General features: G+C 42.3%; 1 protein-coding gene across 6 annotated transcripts; it reads right to left on the bottom strand.

The window, feature by feature from the left end:
* Nucleotides 1–273: 273 nt before the first annotated feature.
* On the bottom strand, nt 274–14,077 carry C4H5orf24 (chromosome 4 C5orf24 homolog). Of its 6 annotated transcripts, none has more exons than XM_004042528.5 (3): nt 13,776–14,077; nt 4,656–5,085; nt 274–2,655 (listed from the first exon to the last, which is right to left on the bottom strand). In XM_004042528.5, the coding sequence occupies exons 2-3, from the start codon at nt 5,080–5,082 to the stop codon at nt 2,615–2,617; spliced, it is 468 nt and encodes a 155-aa protein (XP_004042576.3). In that variant the 5' UTR covers nt 5,083–5,085; nt 13,776–14,077; the 3' UTR covers nt 274–2,614. The 6 variants fall into 6 exon arrangements, with proteins under 6 accessions (XP_004042576.3, XP_063561978.1, XP_055242623.1 ...); XM_063705908.1 differs by lacking the exon at nt 13,776–14,077 and adding an exon at nt 13,125–13,719; XM_055386648.2 differs by lacking the exon at nt 13,776–14,077 and adding an exon at nt 13,316–13,719.
* Between the last annotated feature and the right edge of the window lie 1,760 nt (nt 14,078–15,837).

Genomic DNA, 15,837 nt, shown 5'->3' with positions numbered 1-15,837 from the left:
GGGCATGGTGGCAGGTACCTGTAGTCCCAACTACTCGGGAGGCTGAGGTGGGAAGGTAGGAGGACGGCTTAAGCTGAGAAGGTTAAGGCTGCTGTGAGCTATGATCACGCCACCGAACTCCAGCCTGGGTGACAGAGTGAGACCCTGTCTTAAAAAAGAAAAAAAAAAAGCAAAATTCTAAGAAAAACACAAGATCTACAGTCATGAAAAAGGTTTACCATTTACCACTTAAGTACTTGAAAAGTACCACACTAAAAAACATAGTAAACATAGTTGGTTTTAAAGTAATGACTTTATTAATAAATATACATCCATATGATGATGTAGATACAAATCATGAACACTACTCCATTCCCATACACATAATTGCACACGAGTAGCTCAAGTTCATGGACATAAAAACATACACAGTATCTATTCAGACTTTTTACAGCAGAGGACAGCGTGCTTATTATCAGTTAACTGGTAATTATTTTCTCCAAAATTACCTGTGGAAAAAAGAAATTCTGAAAACTTAAAAGAATCAAAGTGATCTGATTACTTTAAATCACACACTTGATTTACTATATAGCATTAAATTTTCCAAAAATTAAATACATTATATGTGAGAGCACAGATTTATATATTTGGAGGAGGGGGGAAAAAAGGAAAGATTCAGATACATCCTAGAGTTTAACAGCATACAGTTAAGCTATAATAAAAACAAAAATAGAATAGCATCAAAATTTTTTATGTCCAAGGAAAAAAATCTTTTGAAAAACTGTTTTGAATTCTTTATATTCCTATAAAGGGACCATAAAATTTTACTGCATATAGAGACAATGACCGACAGAGTAGCAGTTATCAATATCCCCTGAATTGTTCTTTTAAAGCTTCTTAGAATATAAAGGAGAAATTTACTTTTTTTTTTTCTTTAGCTCACACACTATGGTTATTTTTACACTGAATGGGTCAACTTTAACCTAATAAATGGACCCACATATATATTTTTTTCTCCTTAACTCAAAGAAACTCTATTCTTAGTTCATGAAAATAGACATGTAAATTCACACAAACATCAGTTTGGAATCAATATTACTTTGACAGATGTTTCTTTAAAAAGTAAATAAAAAATATAAAGAATTTTTAGTCTAATTAAAGCACTGATTTTTTAAAATGTCCCTAAATATTAAAAATTAAACCAGATACTACTCATTTTCTTCCAATACATTGTGCCAATATATTTTTTAATATCCAGTGCAAAACTCTAAAGATAGTATCAAAATCATCCTAAATACTAGTTATGCAAGGTTATATCTGTCAAAAAATGAAAATTTCATCTGTTATTAGCTCCTTATTTGCTAATATAATAAATAAGGCATGTTAAAGTACTTTTTAAAGAAAAAAGTAATGCAGACTTACTTGAATTGCAGATCATTTTCTGACCAACAGTTTAAATATAGAATAATGAAACCTATTTTGTGAAGAACAGAATTACACAGTATAAAATTAGCAATTTACCTTTCAAGAAACAATCATACAGTGGGGGAGAAAAGGCCAGTTTTCCCCAACTGATTATATTAAAGTATAGGCAACTGTTTAACATGCTATTTCAGTGTTTATCATAACAAGAGACAGTGTTACAAAATATGCACAATGTAGTCTTTAGTTTATATAGCAGTAAAAATACTTTAAATTTTAAGACTTCATTCATGTTATCACTTAGATGTCTTTCTCTTCAGCATGGCACCGGTAAACTGTTCACAGGGAGAAAAGTAAGTGGAATCAGCAGATGCTCACCAGTGCATAGATATAATACTCCAGGTAACCGCTCAGATGAACAGTAAATTCGGCTTTCTAAATGATGTTATCCATTTACAACTGTAGCCATTTGCCCCTCCCATTTTTTTTTCCTGGGACATAGCTCCTGATAATAAACACTGTTATGAACATGCCTCCTTTAGTTGATCTCACCATTTCATAAACATGTATACAAAATTCATTATACAATAATACACCTGTTTTATCTTCTGACACACAGCACAGCACCAGTAAGTAAATGTGCTGGAGGGTACAGGAAGAGGAATGAATGTACGAAAGGCAGGGGAGAAAGGGAAGGGTATGTATAACAAAATAAGGAAGGAAAATAAACTGAAAGGGAAATAAATGTCAAATGGACTTACTATAAAACACAACAATCAAATCTTTGACAATGGTGTGCATTATTCTATGGTAGAACATTAAACAAATGTCTTTAGAAACTGGCTTGAAAAAGATTTCTAAGCAGCCAACTGCTGAACATCATCTTGAGAAACAGCTAAATGACAGATACATGTGGAGAGTAGGTAACGAACATATGAATAAAGAGGCAAGCATTTGTGTGTGTCAGAAGTTATACTGTTCTGAGTAAATTATTAAAAATCTTGTATTTTAAGCTTTTGCAAGAAAAAGCTCTTGTAGCAATTTAGCTGCCAGAATGTTATAACTGATGATGTAACCATCCAACATCGTTCTCTATGGTTTGTGCAAAGCTAATATTGTTGAGGTCACTGTCTTAGATGCCAGTGCACATAGTCCCCACATACAATGCAACACCTCTTACTGTAAAGAGCAGCATAAAGTCCAGCTCATTGTGTCAGGCATCACTGGAACACCTGAAGGCTTGCTGCTTTTTTCCTGATAAAAAAGGTATGAAACATGACATCCATTTGCAATCAGAGTTTGCATTAATAGCAAGCCCAAAAAACACAACATGTGCTCTTTTAAAATTTTCATTATTTTAAAAGTTTTTGGGTCCTGCAATTCTACATTTTAATCTCAAAGGCATTTAAAATCCCAAATACAAACATTGTAACTTTAAAGTTAAGTGGAATTTTTTCAAGTCTGAAGTTTATAATATTTTATTTAGAACAAACTCAATAAATAAAATGTGTAACAAGAAGTATTACTTTCAGAAAGGAAAGAAGAAAGATTTCCCTCTGTCCCTACTATACATATCTACCTAATACTTTTTTTCCTTTCTATCTTGCTTCTAAAGCAAACATCATTGGGGGAAAAAAATCTTTTGGATGAAATGGTCTCACTGGACCCACAATAAGATTTTTAATTAAACTAACCAACATATTTTTTACATGTTTCATGCATAGATGGATTCCTATATACTTCTTAATATTTGGGTTCTGATGGTCAGGAAACTGCATTCTGTTTATACCAGTTTTACAGTCTACCATTCAATTTGTGTCCTTTGGTAGATATAAACCTGAAAACACAGTAAGTGCTAATGCAATGGGACAATTTCTGAGAAAAACTAAAAACGTTCCAAATAAATGAGCAACATCAATAAATGGTTTTATTTATTTATTTATTTATTTGAGACGGAGTCTTACTCTGTCACCCAGGCTGGAGTGCAGTGGCACAATCTTGGCTCACTGCAACCTCCGCCTCCTGGGTTTAAGCAATTCTCCTGCCTCAGCCTCCCGAGTAGCTTGGATTACAGGCGCCCACCACCACGCCTGGCTAATTTTTGTATTTTTAGTAGAGATGGGGTTTCACCATGTTGGCCAGGCTAGTCTTGAACTGCTGACCTCAAGTGATCCGCCTGCCTCGGCCTCCCAAAGTGCTGGATGTGAGCCACCACACCCAGCCAATAAATGTTTTTAAACATAATACTTTAAAACTTTCTATATGAAAGGCAAAATATAGTGACTATAGCTACATGCAAACCTAGAGAATGTTTATTTTTCTATTATATGAAATATGCTATCCTCAGAATGCACTATATTTCACCAAAAATGTAATGTGAAGTTTTTATAAAATAAATTTTCTGTAAATATGAACTGTTTGTAGTGTTTGGTATATATGCTCTTAGGCAATTAAAAAAAACACAACCTATCACTGCTCAAAGGCAAACACTAAAGAATTATTTCAGGTATAATGGTTAAATCAATTAATGCCATGTAGATCAATAAATTACAAGCTGCTTAAACCTAGAACATTAAAAATAAGTTTTTTAACATTTGAAGTGGATGTAAATGCCAAAGCATACAAATATCTTGTGTCCCATCTTGTGAAAATAAATGTTACAAAAACTCACACAGCCATTACCTCAAGTAATCCTGATTCATTAGTTTGCTTTTTTGCTCCATCAGTTAAAAATACGTTAGTGTCTTTATTATACTGTAGGCTTACTTCACAAACTAACAGGTATAATGGTTTCAGTTGTTTATCACATAAAGCATCTATTTAGAACAGCCCCAAAGTAGTAATGAAACATGAGACATAACTCTAAAGGAAAAGGAAAAATGATTTAGTTAGGTGTTACAGTTGAACCTATGTACAAATACAATGCCGCTGCTCATGCCCTGAGTGCATCTGTCAGCATATGGCAGTTTTTGAGCAAAAGCAGGAAAAAAACCAAACAGGAAAACAAATTTGGAAAGCCCAGGCCATAAAATTATGTATATCAAAATAAAACCAAGAAGCTTTGGGATTATTCACAATCTTCCTTCTAAACCTGGCCCTCTTTTCCTGCCTCATTCACTCATTGGGTGGTTTGACTTCACTGCCAGTTTCCTCTACCCCATGAACTGCTCTGCCATGCATCATAGGGTAAGGAAAAGCAGCAGTGCCACAGCCATAACCAAGATCGGCAAGACGGGATAGAGCTTTAATGCTACCTGGAGGTCTGCCTGGGCTGACTTTGTATCCCGCAGCTTTAGTTGTCCCCAAAGGTCTGCCTGGACTTGTCTTAAATCCAGCTGCTTTGGTGGTTCCCAGGGGTCTGCCTGTGCTGGTCCGGTATCCTGCTGATTTGGTGGTTCCCGAAGGCCGGCCACGCTTACCAGATCGGTTGAGATTCTTCTTTTTCTTTAGTTCATCTTTTATTTCTATGCTTCTGCCACTTGTAGTCTGCAAGTGTGTTTCATTTAATGGGTCTTGCCTCTGACAAACCATTGGTTTGTGGTTGACCGTGTGGCTGTATTTGCTTTGCTGGGAGGAATATATGTCAAACTGATCAGCAGCTCTCATGGCATCTTCATTGAGGCAGGAAGGCTTGCCAGGCCCACAGAAAGCTGGATTACTGCTGGCAACAGGATGCATCATTTTCTACCAAAAATAAAAGACAAATATATATAAATACACATACACAAATACATATCTGTATGCAGCATTCAGTGAGAAAACAGTCTGTCTTCCAACAACTATGCAGGCTACATACAATTAGGCTGACAGGCAGGACTCCAGACCACTTATAAACAAACACACATCAGCAGATTCAAGGACACTTCTTCTCAATTTAATCATGGGACAAACATCATACAAGATAACTCTATTATAATACTGATTTCATAGCTATAATGTTCTCCAATTAGGAACCGGAAAAGTGTGTAAGTCAAAAACAAATGTTCTATTCTGTGGGCTTTTCTCTTCTAGATTACTAAACCTCAAAAGAATAATAGTAAAGCCAAGAACTCTTATTAACACAATTCTTTTTTTCAGTTTGCCTGATGTTCTTAGAATGCCTCCTGTTGGCCTTTTATTGTATTTCTCACATGCATACTTCTGGCCTGACAACAGTTTCCACAAGATGGACACTCTATCGTTATTGTAATTTATTATTTATACAGAACCCTGAGTATATGTTACACTTCACAGAAGACAGCATGTGCCAAGCAATGAACACAATCTCTACTGCTTCTTGGCCTTTTGGCTAAGATCCAGTGTAAAGAATACAATCTCTTGGCCCAAGGTACTGACTCCCTTCAAACATCCTCCATTCCAACAGAAGGCAGTACCAATACAAAAGGTAAACAAAGGTTTCCATTAGCTAAAATGAGTGAACATTATACAAATGCTTAAGATTTATACTACAAAAATATGGATAACAACCATAATAAAGTATCTCCTTTTTTAAAAAAATTTTTTTTGAGATGGAGTCTTGCTCTGTCACCCAGGCTGGAGTGCAGTGACTCGATCTCAGCTCACTGTAACTTCCGCCTCCTGGGTTCAAGTGATTCTCTTGCCTCAGCCTCCTGAATAGCTGGGACTACAGGTGCCTGCCACCATGTTCGGCTAATTTTTGTACTTTTAGTAGAGATGGGGTTTCACCATGTTGGTCAGGCTGGTCTCGAACTCCTGACCTCGTGATCTGCCCGCCTCGGCCTTCCACAGTGTTGGGATTACAGGCGTGAGCCACCGCACCCAGCCAATACCTCCTATTTGTAAGGTATATTTATCAAGACAAAAAGTTGAATGTACAACATTGCTTTCTCCCTTGATCATAAATATAGTGTGGATCATCTTCCCTTACACCACAAGCCCTGTGACTTACTAAAGACAGTCCAGCCAGGCATGGTGGCATCAGCTATTAGGGAGGCTGAGGTGGGAGGATCACTTGAGCCCAGGAGTTTGAAACAAGCCTGGGCAGCATAGCAAGATTCCTGCTCTTGAAATAGAAAAAAAAAAAAAGAAGAAGGTCCAAAAGTCTCTATTTTGTCTGTAAGGACATCCCTGTGATTTTTTTTTTATATAAAGAACTTATTAAAACCACTACCACAACAAACTAGCTCTAAATAGCCATATCATTTAGACAGAGGAAATGACAGGTTTTTTGTTTTTTTTTTTTTTAGGTGGAGTTTCGCACTTGTTGCCCAGGTTGGAGTGCAATGGCACGATCTTGGCTCACCGCAACCTCCGCCTCCTGGGTTCAAGTGATTCTCCTGCCTCAGCCTCCCGAGTAGCTGGGATTACAGGCATGTGCCACCACGCCTGTCTAATTTTTTATTTTTATTTTTATTTTGTATTTTCATTTTATTTTTTATTTTTTTTTGAGACTGAGTCTTGCTCTGTCACCCAGGCTGGAGTGCAGTAGCGCGATCTCGGCTCACTGCAACCTCTGCCTCCCGGGTTCACGCCATTCTCCTGCCTCAGCCTCCCAAGTAGCTGGGACTACAGGCACCCGCCACCACGCCCGGCGAATATTTTGTATTTTTAGTAGAGATGGGGTTTCACCGTGTTAGCCAGGATGGTCTTGATCTCCTGACCTCGTGATCTGCCTGCCTCGGCCTCCCAGAGTGCTGAGATTACAGGCGTGAGCCACCGTGCCCAGACTGTATTTTTAATAGAAATGAGGTTTCTCCATGTTGGTCAGGCTGGTCTTGAACTCCCAGCCTCAGGTGATCCGCCTTCCTTGGCCTCCCAAAGTGCTGGAATTATAGGCGTGAGCCACCGTGCCTGGCTGGAAATGACAGTTTTATAGAGACTACAGTATTATGTTGTGATGAGGTAAGAGAGATAAAGATATGGGTTCCAATTCGGATTTATAAAGAGTCACAAATGTATATTAAGGTCCAGCCTCAAGTTGTTAGGAGATATTTGTGTGCACCCTTCATACATGTGAGAGTGCACCAAAACCTCAGTTATGAAAACAGTTACTCCTAGAGGCTGTGAACAGGTAATAAGGTTAGCGAAAACCACTGTAAACTTACTTGAGTTTGTAAAGGCAAAAGGAAATGAGCATGAAGTCACAGAATCAAATTCTGTTAAATTACGAAACATTTGCTGAGAATCAACAGAGCAATTGGCAAGCTGGCTTAAAGTCTCAATTTGATGGAAAAATATCTACAGTGAGAAGCTACTTGTTCATGGCAAAAGCTTTTTAGACTTGAGAACATAAAACAAGACTGGGCTAAACACAAATATTAAGTGGAATAATTTTTTCACTCATTCCCCACAGATACAAGAACTAGATTATTGGCCAGGCGCGGTGGCTCACGCCTGTGATCCCAGCACTTTGGGAGGCCGAGGCAGGCGGATCACAAAGTCAGGAGATTGAGACCATCCTGGCTAACACAGTGAAACACCGTCTCTACTAAAAATACAAAAAATTAGCTGGGCGTGATGGCACGTGCCTGTAGTCCCAGCTACTCAGGAGGCTGAGGCAGGAGAATTGGTTCAACCCGGGAGGCAGAGGTTGCAGTGAGCCGAGATCGTGCCACTGCACTCGAGCCTGAGTGACAGAGCAAGACTCCGTCTCAAAACAAAAAGGACTAGATTATTAATTATCATTTCACTAGCTCAAATTCTAATTTCAGATGAGAAAAAAGGAGACTCTCAAGATGAGTTCCAAATATGGTATTGGCTGAAAGTTAGCAATTTTTTAGGATTTTGTTATGTGCCAGGCAATAAGCTTGGTTCTTTGCACATTATCTGATTTAATCCTCAGTACAAGCCTATAAGGAACATACAATATTATTAGCTCTATTTTACAGACTTTAAGCATTCTGCCAGGGTCACACATTAGGAAATGGTTAAGCCAAATATGACTTTTGATAATTCAACTTCAGAACCAACAATTTACAATGTAGCATACCATGGTTTTTCAATAGCAGCACTGTCATTTGGGTCAGATAATTTTGTTGTGGTTTGTCCACTGCATTGTACAATGTTTAGCAGCATCCCTGGCCTCTACCCACTAGATGTCAGTAGCAACACTTCTCTCCCTTCCCCTAAATATTTGACAATGAAAAATTTCTCCAGACATTGCCAAATGTTCCCTGGGGGGTGGGGGGCGGGGAATCCACCCTTCACCATGAAATCACTTGATTATACTAAAATGAAAACACAGACCCAACTTAAAATATTCTCAAGTTTTTATTCACCTTTTTAGCCTCTTCCTCACCAAATATCCACAAATTCTTTCTTACTGCAAAGTCAAATAGATTTGGTTTCCAAATGGAAGAAAAGCAAATGCCAGAATTAGTAAAGACAACCAGGACGGCCACGATGGCTCACGCCTACAATCCCAGCACTGTGAGAAGCCAAGGCGGGCAAATCACCTAAGGTCAGGAGTTCAAGACCAGCTTGGCCAAAAATGGCAAAACCCTGTTTCTACTAAAAATACAAAAATTTACAAAAATTTTGTGGGAAAAAACAAAAGTTCTGTGACTTACCAGGAGGGTAACAAAATAAATAAATAAATATATATATATATATGTATTTCTGTATGTATAAAATATGTGTGTGTGTGTAGTGTGTGTGTATATATATATATATATGAACATTCATAATCTATCAGAACTCAGGATATACAGTCTCAGCTTACATTATGTTAGGCTTTTAGAGGCAAAATGCCACTATCCTTGACTCAGATATCAATCCACACTGAAAAAAACATACCATTAAAAAATTAGTCGTGTGGCTGGGCATGGTGGCTCATGCCTCTAATTCCTGCACTTTAGGAGGCTGAGGCAGGCAGATTACCTGAGGTCAGGAGTTTGAGACTAGCCTGGCCAAAATGGTAAAACCCTGTCTCTACTAAAAATACAAAAAAAATTAGCCTGGCGTAGTGGTGCACGCCTACAAAAAAAATTAGCCTGGCGTAGTGGTGCACGCCTGTAATCCCAGCTACTCGGGAGGCTGAGGCAGGAGTGTCGCTTGAACCCAGGAGGTGGAGGTTGCAATGAGCCAAGATTGCACCATTGCACTCCAGCCTGGGAGACAAGAGTGAAACTCCAACTCAAAAAAAAAAAAAAAAAAAAAACACTTGCAATTTTTAAAAAACATGCATCTTGGCCAGGCATGGTGGTTCACGCCTGTAATCCCAGCACTTTGGGAGGCCAAGGTGGGTGGATCACCTGAGGTTGGGAGTTCGAGACCAGCCTGACCAACATGGAGAAACCCTGTCTCTACTAAAAATAAAATTTAGTTGGGCGTGGTGGTACATGCCTGTAATCCCAGCTACTCAGGACGCTGAGGCAGGAGAATCGCTTGAACCTGGGAGGAGGAGGTTGCAGTGAGCCGAGATCATGCCACTGCACTCCAGCCTGGGCAACAAGAGCAAACTCCGTCTCAAAGAAAACAAACAAAAAGCCACACATCTCCATTTCTCCATTCCTTCAATATTCTCCAGAATTTATGCCTTTAGTTTGTATTATGTAAATTTAGTTCTGACATAACTCACATTTATTGAGCGCCAACTCCATGCAAAACACTATTCTAAGCACAAATCGACAAGAGTAAAGCTATTTATTCCAATGGAAAGATAATGAGACACTGACTTGGCCAGGTGTGGTAGCTCACGCCTGTACTCCCAGCACTTTGGGAGTCTGAGGCGGGTGGATCACTTGACGTCAGGAGTTCGAGACCAGCCTGGCCAACAGGGAGAAACCCCGTCACTACAAAAAATACAAAAATTAGCTGGGCATGGAGGCATGCACTTGTAATCCCAGCTACTCGGAAGGCTGAGGCAGCAGAATTGCTTGAACCCGGGAGGCAGAGGTTGCAGTGAGCTGAGATCACACCTCTGCACTCCAGGCTGGGTAACAGAGTGAGACTCTGTCTTTAAAAAAAAAAAAAAAAAGACACTGACTTAACATTTCTGAAGTGCAGGGCTTCTGTATGTTCTATATATTCCTTCCCTGCTACTGCCAAGAAATCAGTACAGTATTCTACTTAATAATTAATAAACAAGCTGGACAAGGAATTTAATATGAAAATTACTCATGTAAATAATTAACTTTAAAAACGCAAACAGAACTAAAACCAATCCTTTCCTATTTTCAGACTTCCACTTTATTAAGTTGGGAATCAGCACTATTAGATGCTTGTGAGCATAACCATCACTATATATTTACATGCAGCATATTTATGTTTATATAAAAAGTATTTGCATAATGTGAGCTTAACCCTGCACTCCATAATGCCTTCCTCCTCCCACTTCCGGGCTAACTATTGTTGAAACACTCCCTTTTTTTTTTTTTTTTGAGACGATGTCTAGCTCTGTTGCCCAGGCTGGAGTGCAGTGACTTGATCTTGGCTCACTGCAACCTTTGGAACCCAGGTTTAAGCGATTCTCCTGCCTCAGCCTCCGAAGTAGCTGGGATTACAGGCATGTGCCACCACGCCCAGCTAATTTTTGTATATTTAGTAGAGATGGGGTTTCATGTTGGCCAGGCTGGTGTTGAACTCCTGACCTCGTGATCCACCCGCCTCGGCCTCCCAAAGTACTGGGATTACAGGCATGAGCCACCGCACCCAGCCTTTTTTTTTTTTTTTTTTTTTTTGAGACGGAGTTTCACTCTTGTTGCCCAGGCTGGAGTGCAATGGTGCAATCTTGACTCACCGCAACCTCTGCCTCCCGGGTTCAAGCGATTCTCCTGCCTCAGCCTCCTGAGTAGCTGGGATTACAGGCACATGCCACCACGCCCGACTAATTTTTTTATTTTCAGTAGAGACGAGGTTTCACCATGTTGGTCAGGCTGGTCTCGAACTCCTGACCTCAGGTGATCCGCCTGCCGCGGCTCCCAAAGTGTTGGGATTACAGGCGTCAGGCACCACGCCCGGCTTTTTTTTTTTTTTGAGACAGAGTTTTGCTCTTGCCCAGGCTGGAGTGCAATGGTGCGATCTTGGCTCGCTGCAACCTCCACCTCCTGGGTTCAAGCAATTCTCCTGCCTCAGCCTCCTGAGTAGCTGGGATTACAGGCACGTATGCTAGGCTAATTTTTATACTTTTTTTTTTTAGTAGAAACGAGGTTTCACCATGTTGGCCAGGCTGGTCTCAAACTCCCGAGTTCAGGTGATTCGCCTGCCTTGGCCTCCCAAAGTGCTGGGATTACAGGCGTGAGCCACCGCGCCAGGCGGAAAGACTCTTTCATTGAAAGTATGCAAGCGACATTTGTTTTTTTTTGTTTGTTTGTTTTTTGATATGGAGTCTTGCTCTGTCGCCTAGGCTGGAGAACAGTGGCCCGATCTTGGCTCACTGCAAGCTACGCCTCCCGGGTTCTCGCCATTCTCCTGCCTCAGCCTCCCGAGTAGCTGGGACTACAGGCGCCAGCCACCACGCCTGGCTAATTTTTCGTATTTTTAGTAGAGACGGGTTTCACCGTGTTTAGCCAGGATGGTCTCGATCTCCTCACCTCGTGATCCGCCTGCCTCGGCCTTCCTAAGTGCTGGGATTACAGGACAGAGCCACCGCGACCAGTCCCAAGCCACATTTCTTAAGAGTCAGAATGGTCCGGCGCGGTGGCTCAGGCCTGTAATCCCAGAACTTTTGGAAGCCCAGGTGGGCAGATCAGTTGAGGTCGGGAGTTCCAGAGTAGCCTGGCCTGGATAACACAGCGAAACCCTATCTCTAAAAATCCAAAAAATTAGTCGGGCATGGTGGCGGGTGCCTGTAACTCCAGCTACTCCAGAGGCTGAGGCAGGAGAATCGCTTGAACCCAAAGGCGGAGGTTGCAGTGAGCCGAGTTCGTGCCACTGCACTCCAGCCTAGGAAACAGACTCCATCTCAGGGAAAAAAAAAAAAAAAAAAAATAGAATACTACATTTCCAGACGGTGTGGACTGAATAGAAGCCAAGAGTTATAGAACAGGTTGTGTACACTATCAAAGGTTAAAGATCATCTTTTTAAATAGTTACTGAAGCCGGGTGCAGTGGCTCACGCCTGTAATCCCAGCACTTTGGGAGGTTGAGACGGGTAGATCACGACGTCAGGAGTTCGAAACCAGCCTGGTCAACATGGTTAAACACCATCTCTACTAAAAATACAAAAATTAGCCGGGCGTGGTGGCGCATGCCTATAATCCCAGCTACTTGGGAGGCTGAGGCAGGAGAATCGCTTGAACCCGGGAGGCAGAGGTTGCAGTGAGCCGAGATCGCACCACTGTACTCCAGCCTGGGGGACAGAGTGAGACTCCGTTTCAAAAAAACCAAAACAAACAAAAACAACCAATAAATAGTTCCCTGAATGTACAGGAGTCAACTAAGAGCTTCTATATATTTGGACTGTGACTAAATTCGAATACTTAAAGCATAAGCTAAAACTTACCATCCTTGAAGTTGTTTTATTGTGTTTAACTCCTAAAGTTTAACCCCTAAAATGAGCCGTTCTTTTAGAACAATTCCTTTCTCTTCTCTTGAACGTGGCAGTCATTACTGCCAACATAAAGAAATGTAACTATTTTTAGTAACTTCACAAAGCATCCCTGAAGCTTTCTAAACATGGAGAAAGCTTCCTTTCAAGAAACCCAAGTTCTGTTCTCCAAAGATCAAAGATCACGTAATTCTCAGAGATTTATTTCAAGTCATTTGACTATTATGTATAATCATATACGTTTCATAATTCTAAATGAAGATTTGCAACTCACCTCAATCACTCTGAAAGTCCATTCAGCAGAGGCCAATAGCCACGCACCCTGCCCCACCACGGAAAGTTTTGATAATAGGACGGCACATAAATAACGGCCTCCTTTGTCTTCTTCCTACTCCTTAACTGTGCCCCACGGTGCACAAATAAGGACTCTCCTTATTTTGACACGAGGCGTTTAGAATGTATTACCTGTTGTGTGCTGAAAGCGACTATTAGCGTATTGGCAATAACAAGTTTGCAGAAGATGCACGCCACCCTAGAGAAAGGGTTGTGTACCCTCTAAAAAGCAAAATTCATAAGCCGCTGTCCGTCCACTCGGAGTTCCGCAAGCGTAGAAGTCCACGGGCACTCCATCGCGACGCCGATCTCGAGCCGGCAGGCTTTTATTTAAAGGCGAAGGGCGGACTGCGGATTCTGACCTCTCAAAGAAAAGAAAGGGGGCTCCCTCCCCCCGCCGCAGGAGGAATGTCCCCCCGTAATGGCTCCACTCCGGGGAAGAGCAGGCTACGTCCGGGGCCCCTCCTCTCACTCCGGCTACACTAGGGCCCCTTGGCAGGAGGCCTCTTCTCCCCGGTCAGCGAGGAGCCCGTTCTCGCCGCCGCCCTACCCCGCTCCCGGCCGGCTGACCAGCCCGCGCGCCCCTACCTACCTCAGCCGCTCGTAGCCCGGCCCCTCGGCGCGTCTAGGGGCTTCCCAGCGGCTGGGAACCTCGCGCTGGCGCCGCTCCCTCCCCAGCCCGCCGCCTCTGCACGGTGCGGAGAACGGGCCAAGAACGAGTGGCAGGCAGCGAGGGCGGCGGCGAGGCAGGCGCTGGCTCCCAGCACCCGCCGCGGCCGCCGCGCACAGTCCTGCCCCGGACGCAGTACGAAGAGGCCGCTACCACCCTGTAGTGTTAGAGGCGGCGTGCGCGAGCTCGCGAGGGCCGCGCACGCACACGCACACTCGCATCGCGAGACCCGATCTCCCGCCGCCAACCTGCACGCAAGCTTTGGGAGGGAGCCAGGCTGGCAGGCTGCGCTTGCGCGTCGTGGCCTTAGGCCTGAGCTGCCGGTGATCCGGCGTGGACCATCCCCAGTGGCTGGGGTTGAGGAACCCACCAAATGGGGAATTAATAACTCCTTACTTGTATTGGTTTTCACCACAATTCTGAGATGCTGGAACTCTTGCTGACCCCATTTCTTAGATACAGGACAAATAAATGAAAGTCAGGGGAGTTGGGACTCTTCATGCCCAGCATCATGTGATAATGAAAAGCTTTATTTTATGGGACATCCTGATGATCCACGCGGATTACAGGCGTGAGCCACCACGCCCCAGGAATTGTCACATTCATTATTCCATAATCACAGGAAAGGATGGAACAACAAACTACCGCTATTATGTTTTTCTTGTGAGATATCTGACATATCAGTCACCTCACACAAACCCACTTAGAAGGGATTCATTTCCTCACTCCTTCCTCCTGTGAATTTCCAGATGTCAGAATGGAGAGGATCCAGAATTAGGGCAGCTACTGAAAGGGAGACACTTTATTAAGCAGTGGGAAGAGGCTAGAGGAGGATGCTTGCCCTTTTCCCCCACGTAATGAAGGCTATTTGAGGATGGACAATTCATAGAACTGAGTTCTACCATAAGCACAGCTCTGAGCCAGGTACTGCCCTGCCAGTAGGAAAGAAAGGAGGAGAAACAACTTTTCTGGACAAACACACAAGCCAGGACACAACACACGAAACAAGCAAGCCCATTCATTCAACCTACTGAGGGACTGGAGACAGATAAGCCATGTGAACAGTTGATCAAACCTACACCAATAAAAACTCTGGACAGCCTGGGCGTGGTGGCTCACGCCTGTAATCCCAGCACTTTGGGAGGCCAAGGCGGGCAGATCACGAGGTCAGGAGTTCGAAACAAGCCTGGCTAACATGGTGAAACCCCTTCTCTACTAAAATACGAAAATTAGTCGGGCATGGTGGTGCGCACCTGTAATCCCAGCTACTCGGAAGGCTGAGGTAGGAGGATCGCTTGAACCCAGGAGGTGGAGGTTGCTGTGAGCACCTCTGCACTCCAGCCTGGGACAGAATGAGACTCCGTCTCAAACAAACAAACAACAACAACAACAACAACAAAAAACTCTGGACACAAAGCTCAGGTGGAATTCCCTGGTTGGGAAGCTAGGATTTTTTTGGCAGACGGAGATTCATAACATGATTCTAAACATCATTCCAACTAGGTGGAGTGATTCACACCTGTAATCCCAGGACTTTGGGAGTCCAAAGCAGGAGGCCAGGAGTTTGAGACCAGCCTGGACAATATAGAGAGATTCTGTCTCTACAAAAAATAAAACAATTAGCTGGGTGTGGTGATGAGTACTTGTAGTGCCAGCTGCTAGGGAGGCTGAGATAGAAGGAAGGACTGAGGAGGAAGGAGACTGAGGCTTCCTTAAGCTGTGTTTGTGCCACTGCACTCCAGCCTGGGCAACACAGTGAGACCCTGTCTCAAAAAAATAAAATGCTAAAAAACAGGATTAATCATGCTAGTGTTATTTATACGTAAAAGGAAAATACCAATATAGAAAAGTTAAAATATGTACACAGATTTTAAAGCATATTAAGTAGCCTATCTAAAAACAAGGTTTTTTTCTAAGCAAGGTTTTTTTGCTCTTGAGGTGGAGCACTCCCATACCATATAATCACTATTCCAAATCTGTAACT

This window comes from Gorilla gorilla, chromosome 4 (genome assembly GCF_029281585.2).
Source record: "Gorilla gorilla gorilla isolate KB3781 chromosome 4, NHGRI_mGorGor1-v2.1_pri, whole genome shotgun sequence".
In the NCBI taxonomy this organism is placed as follows: Eukaryota; Metazoa; Chordata; class Mammalia; order Primates; family Hominidae; genus Gorilla; species Gorilla gorilla.
This window is presented reverse-complemented; position numbering and strand designations above follow the sequence as displayed.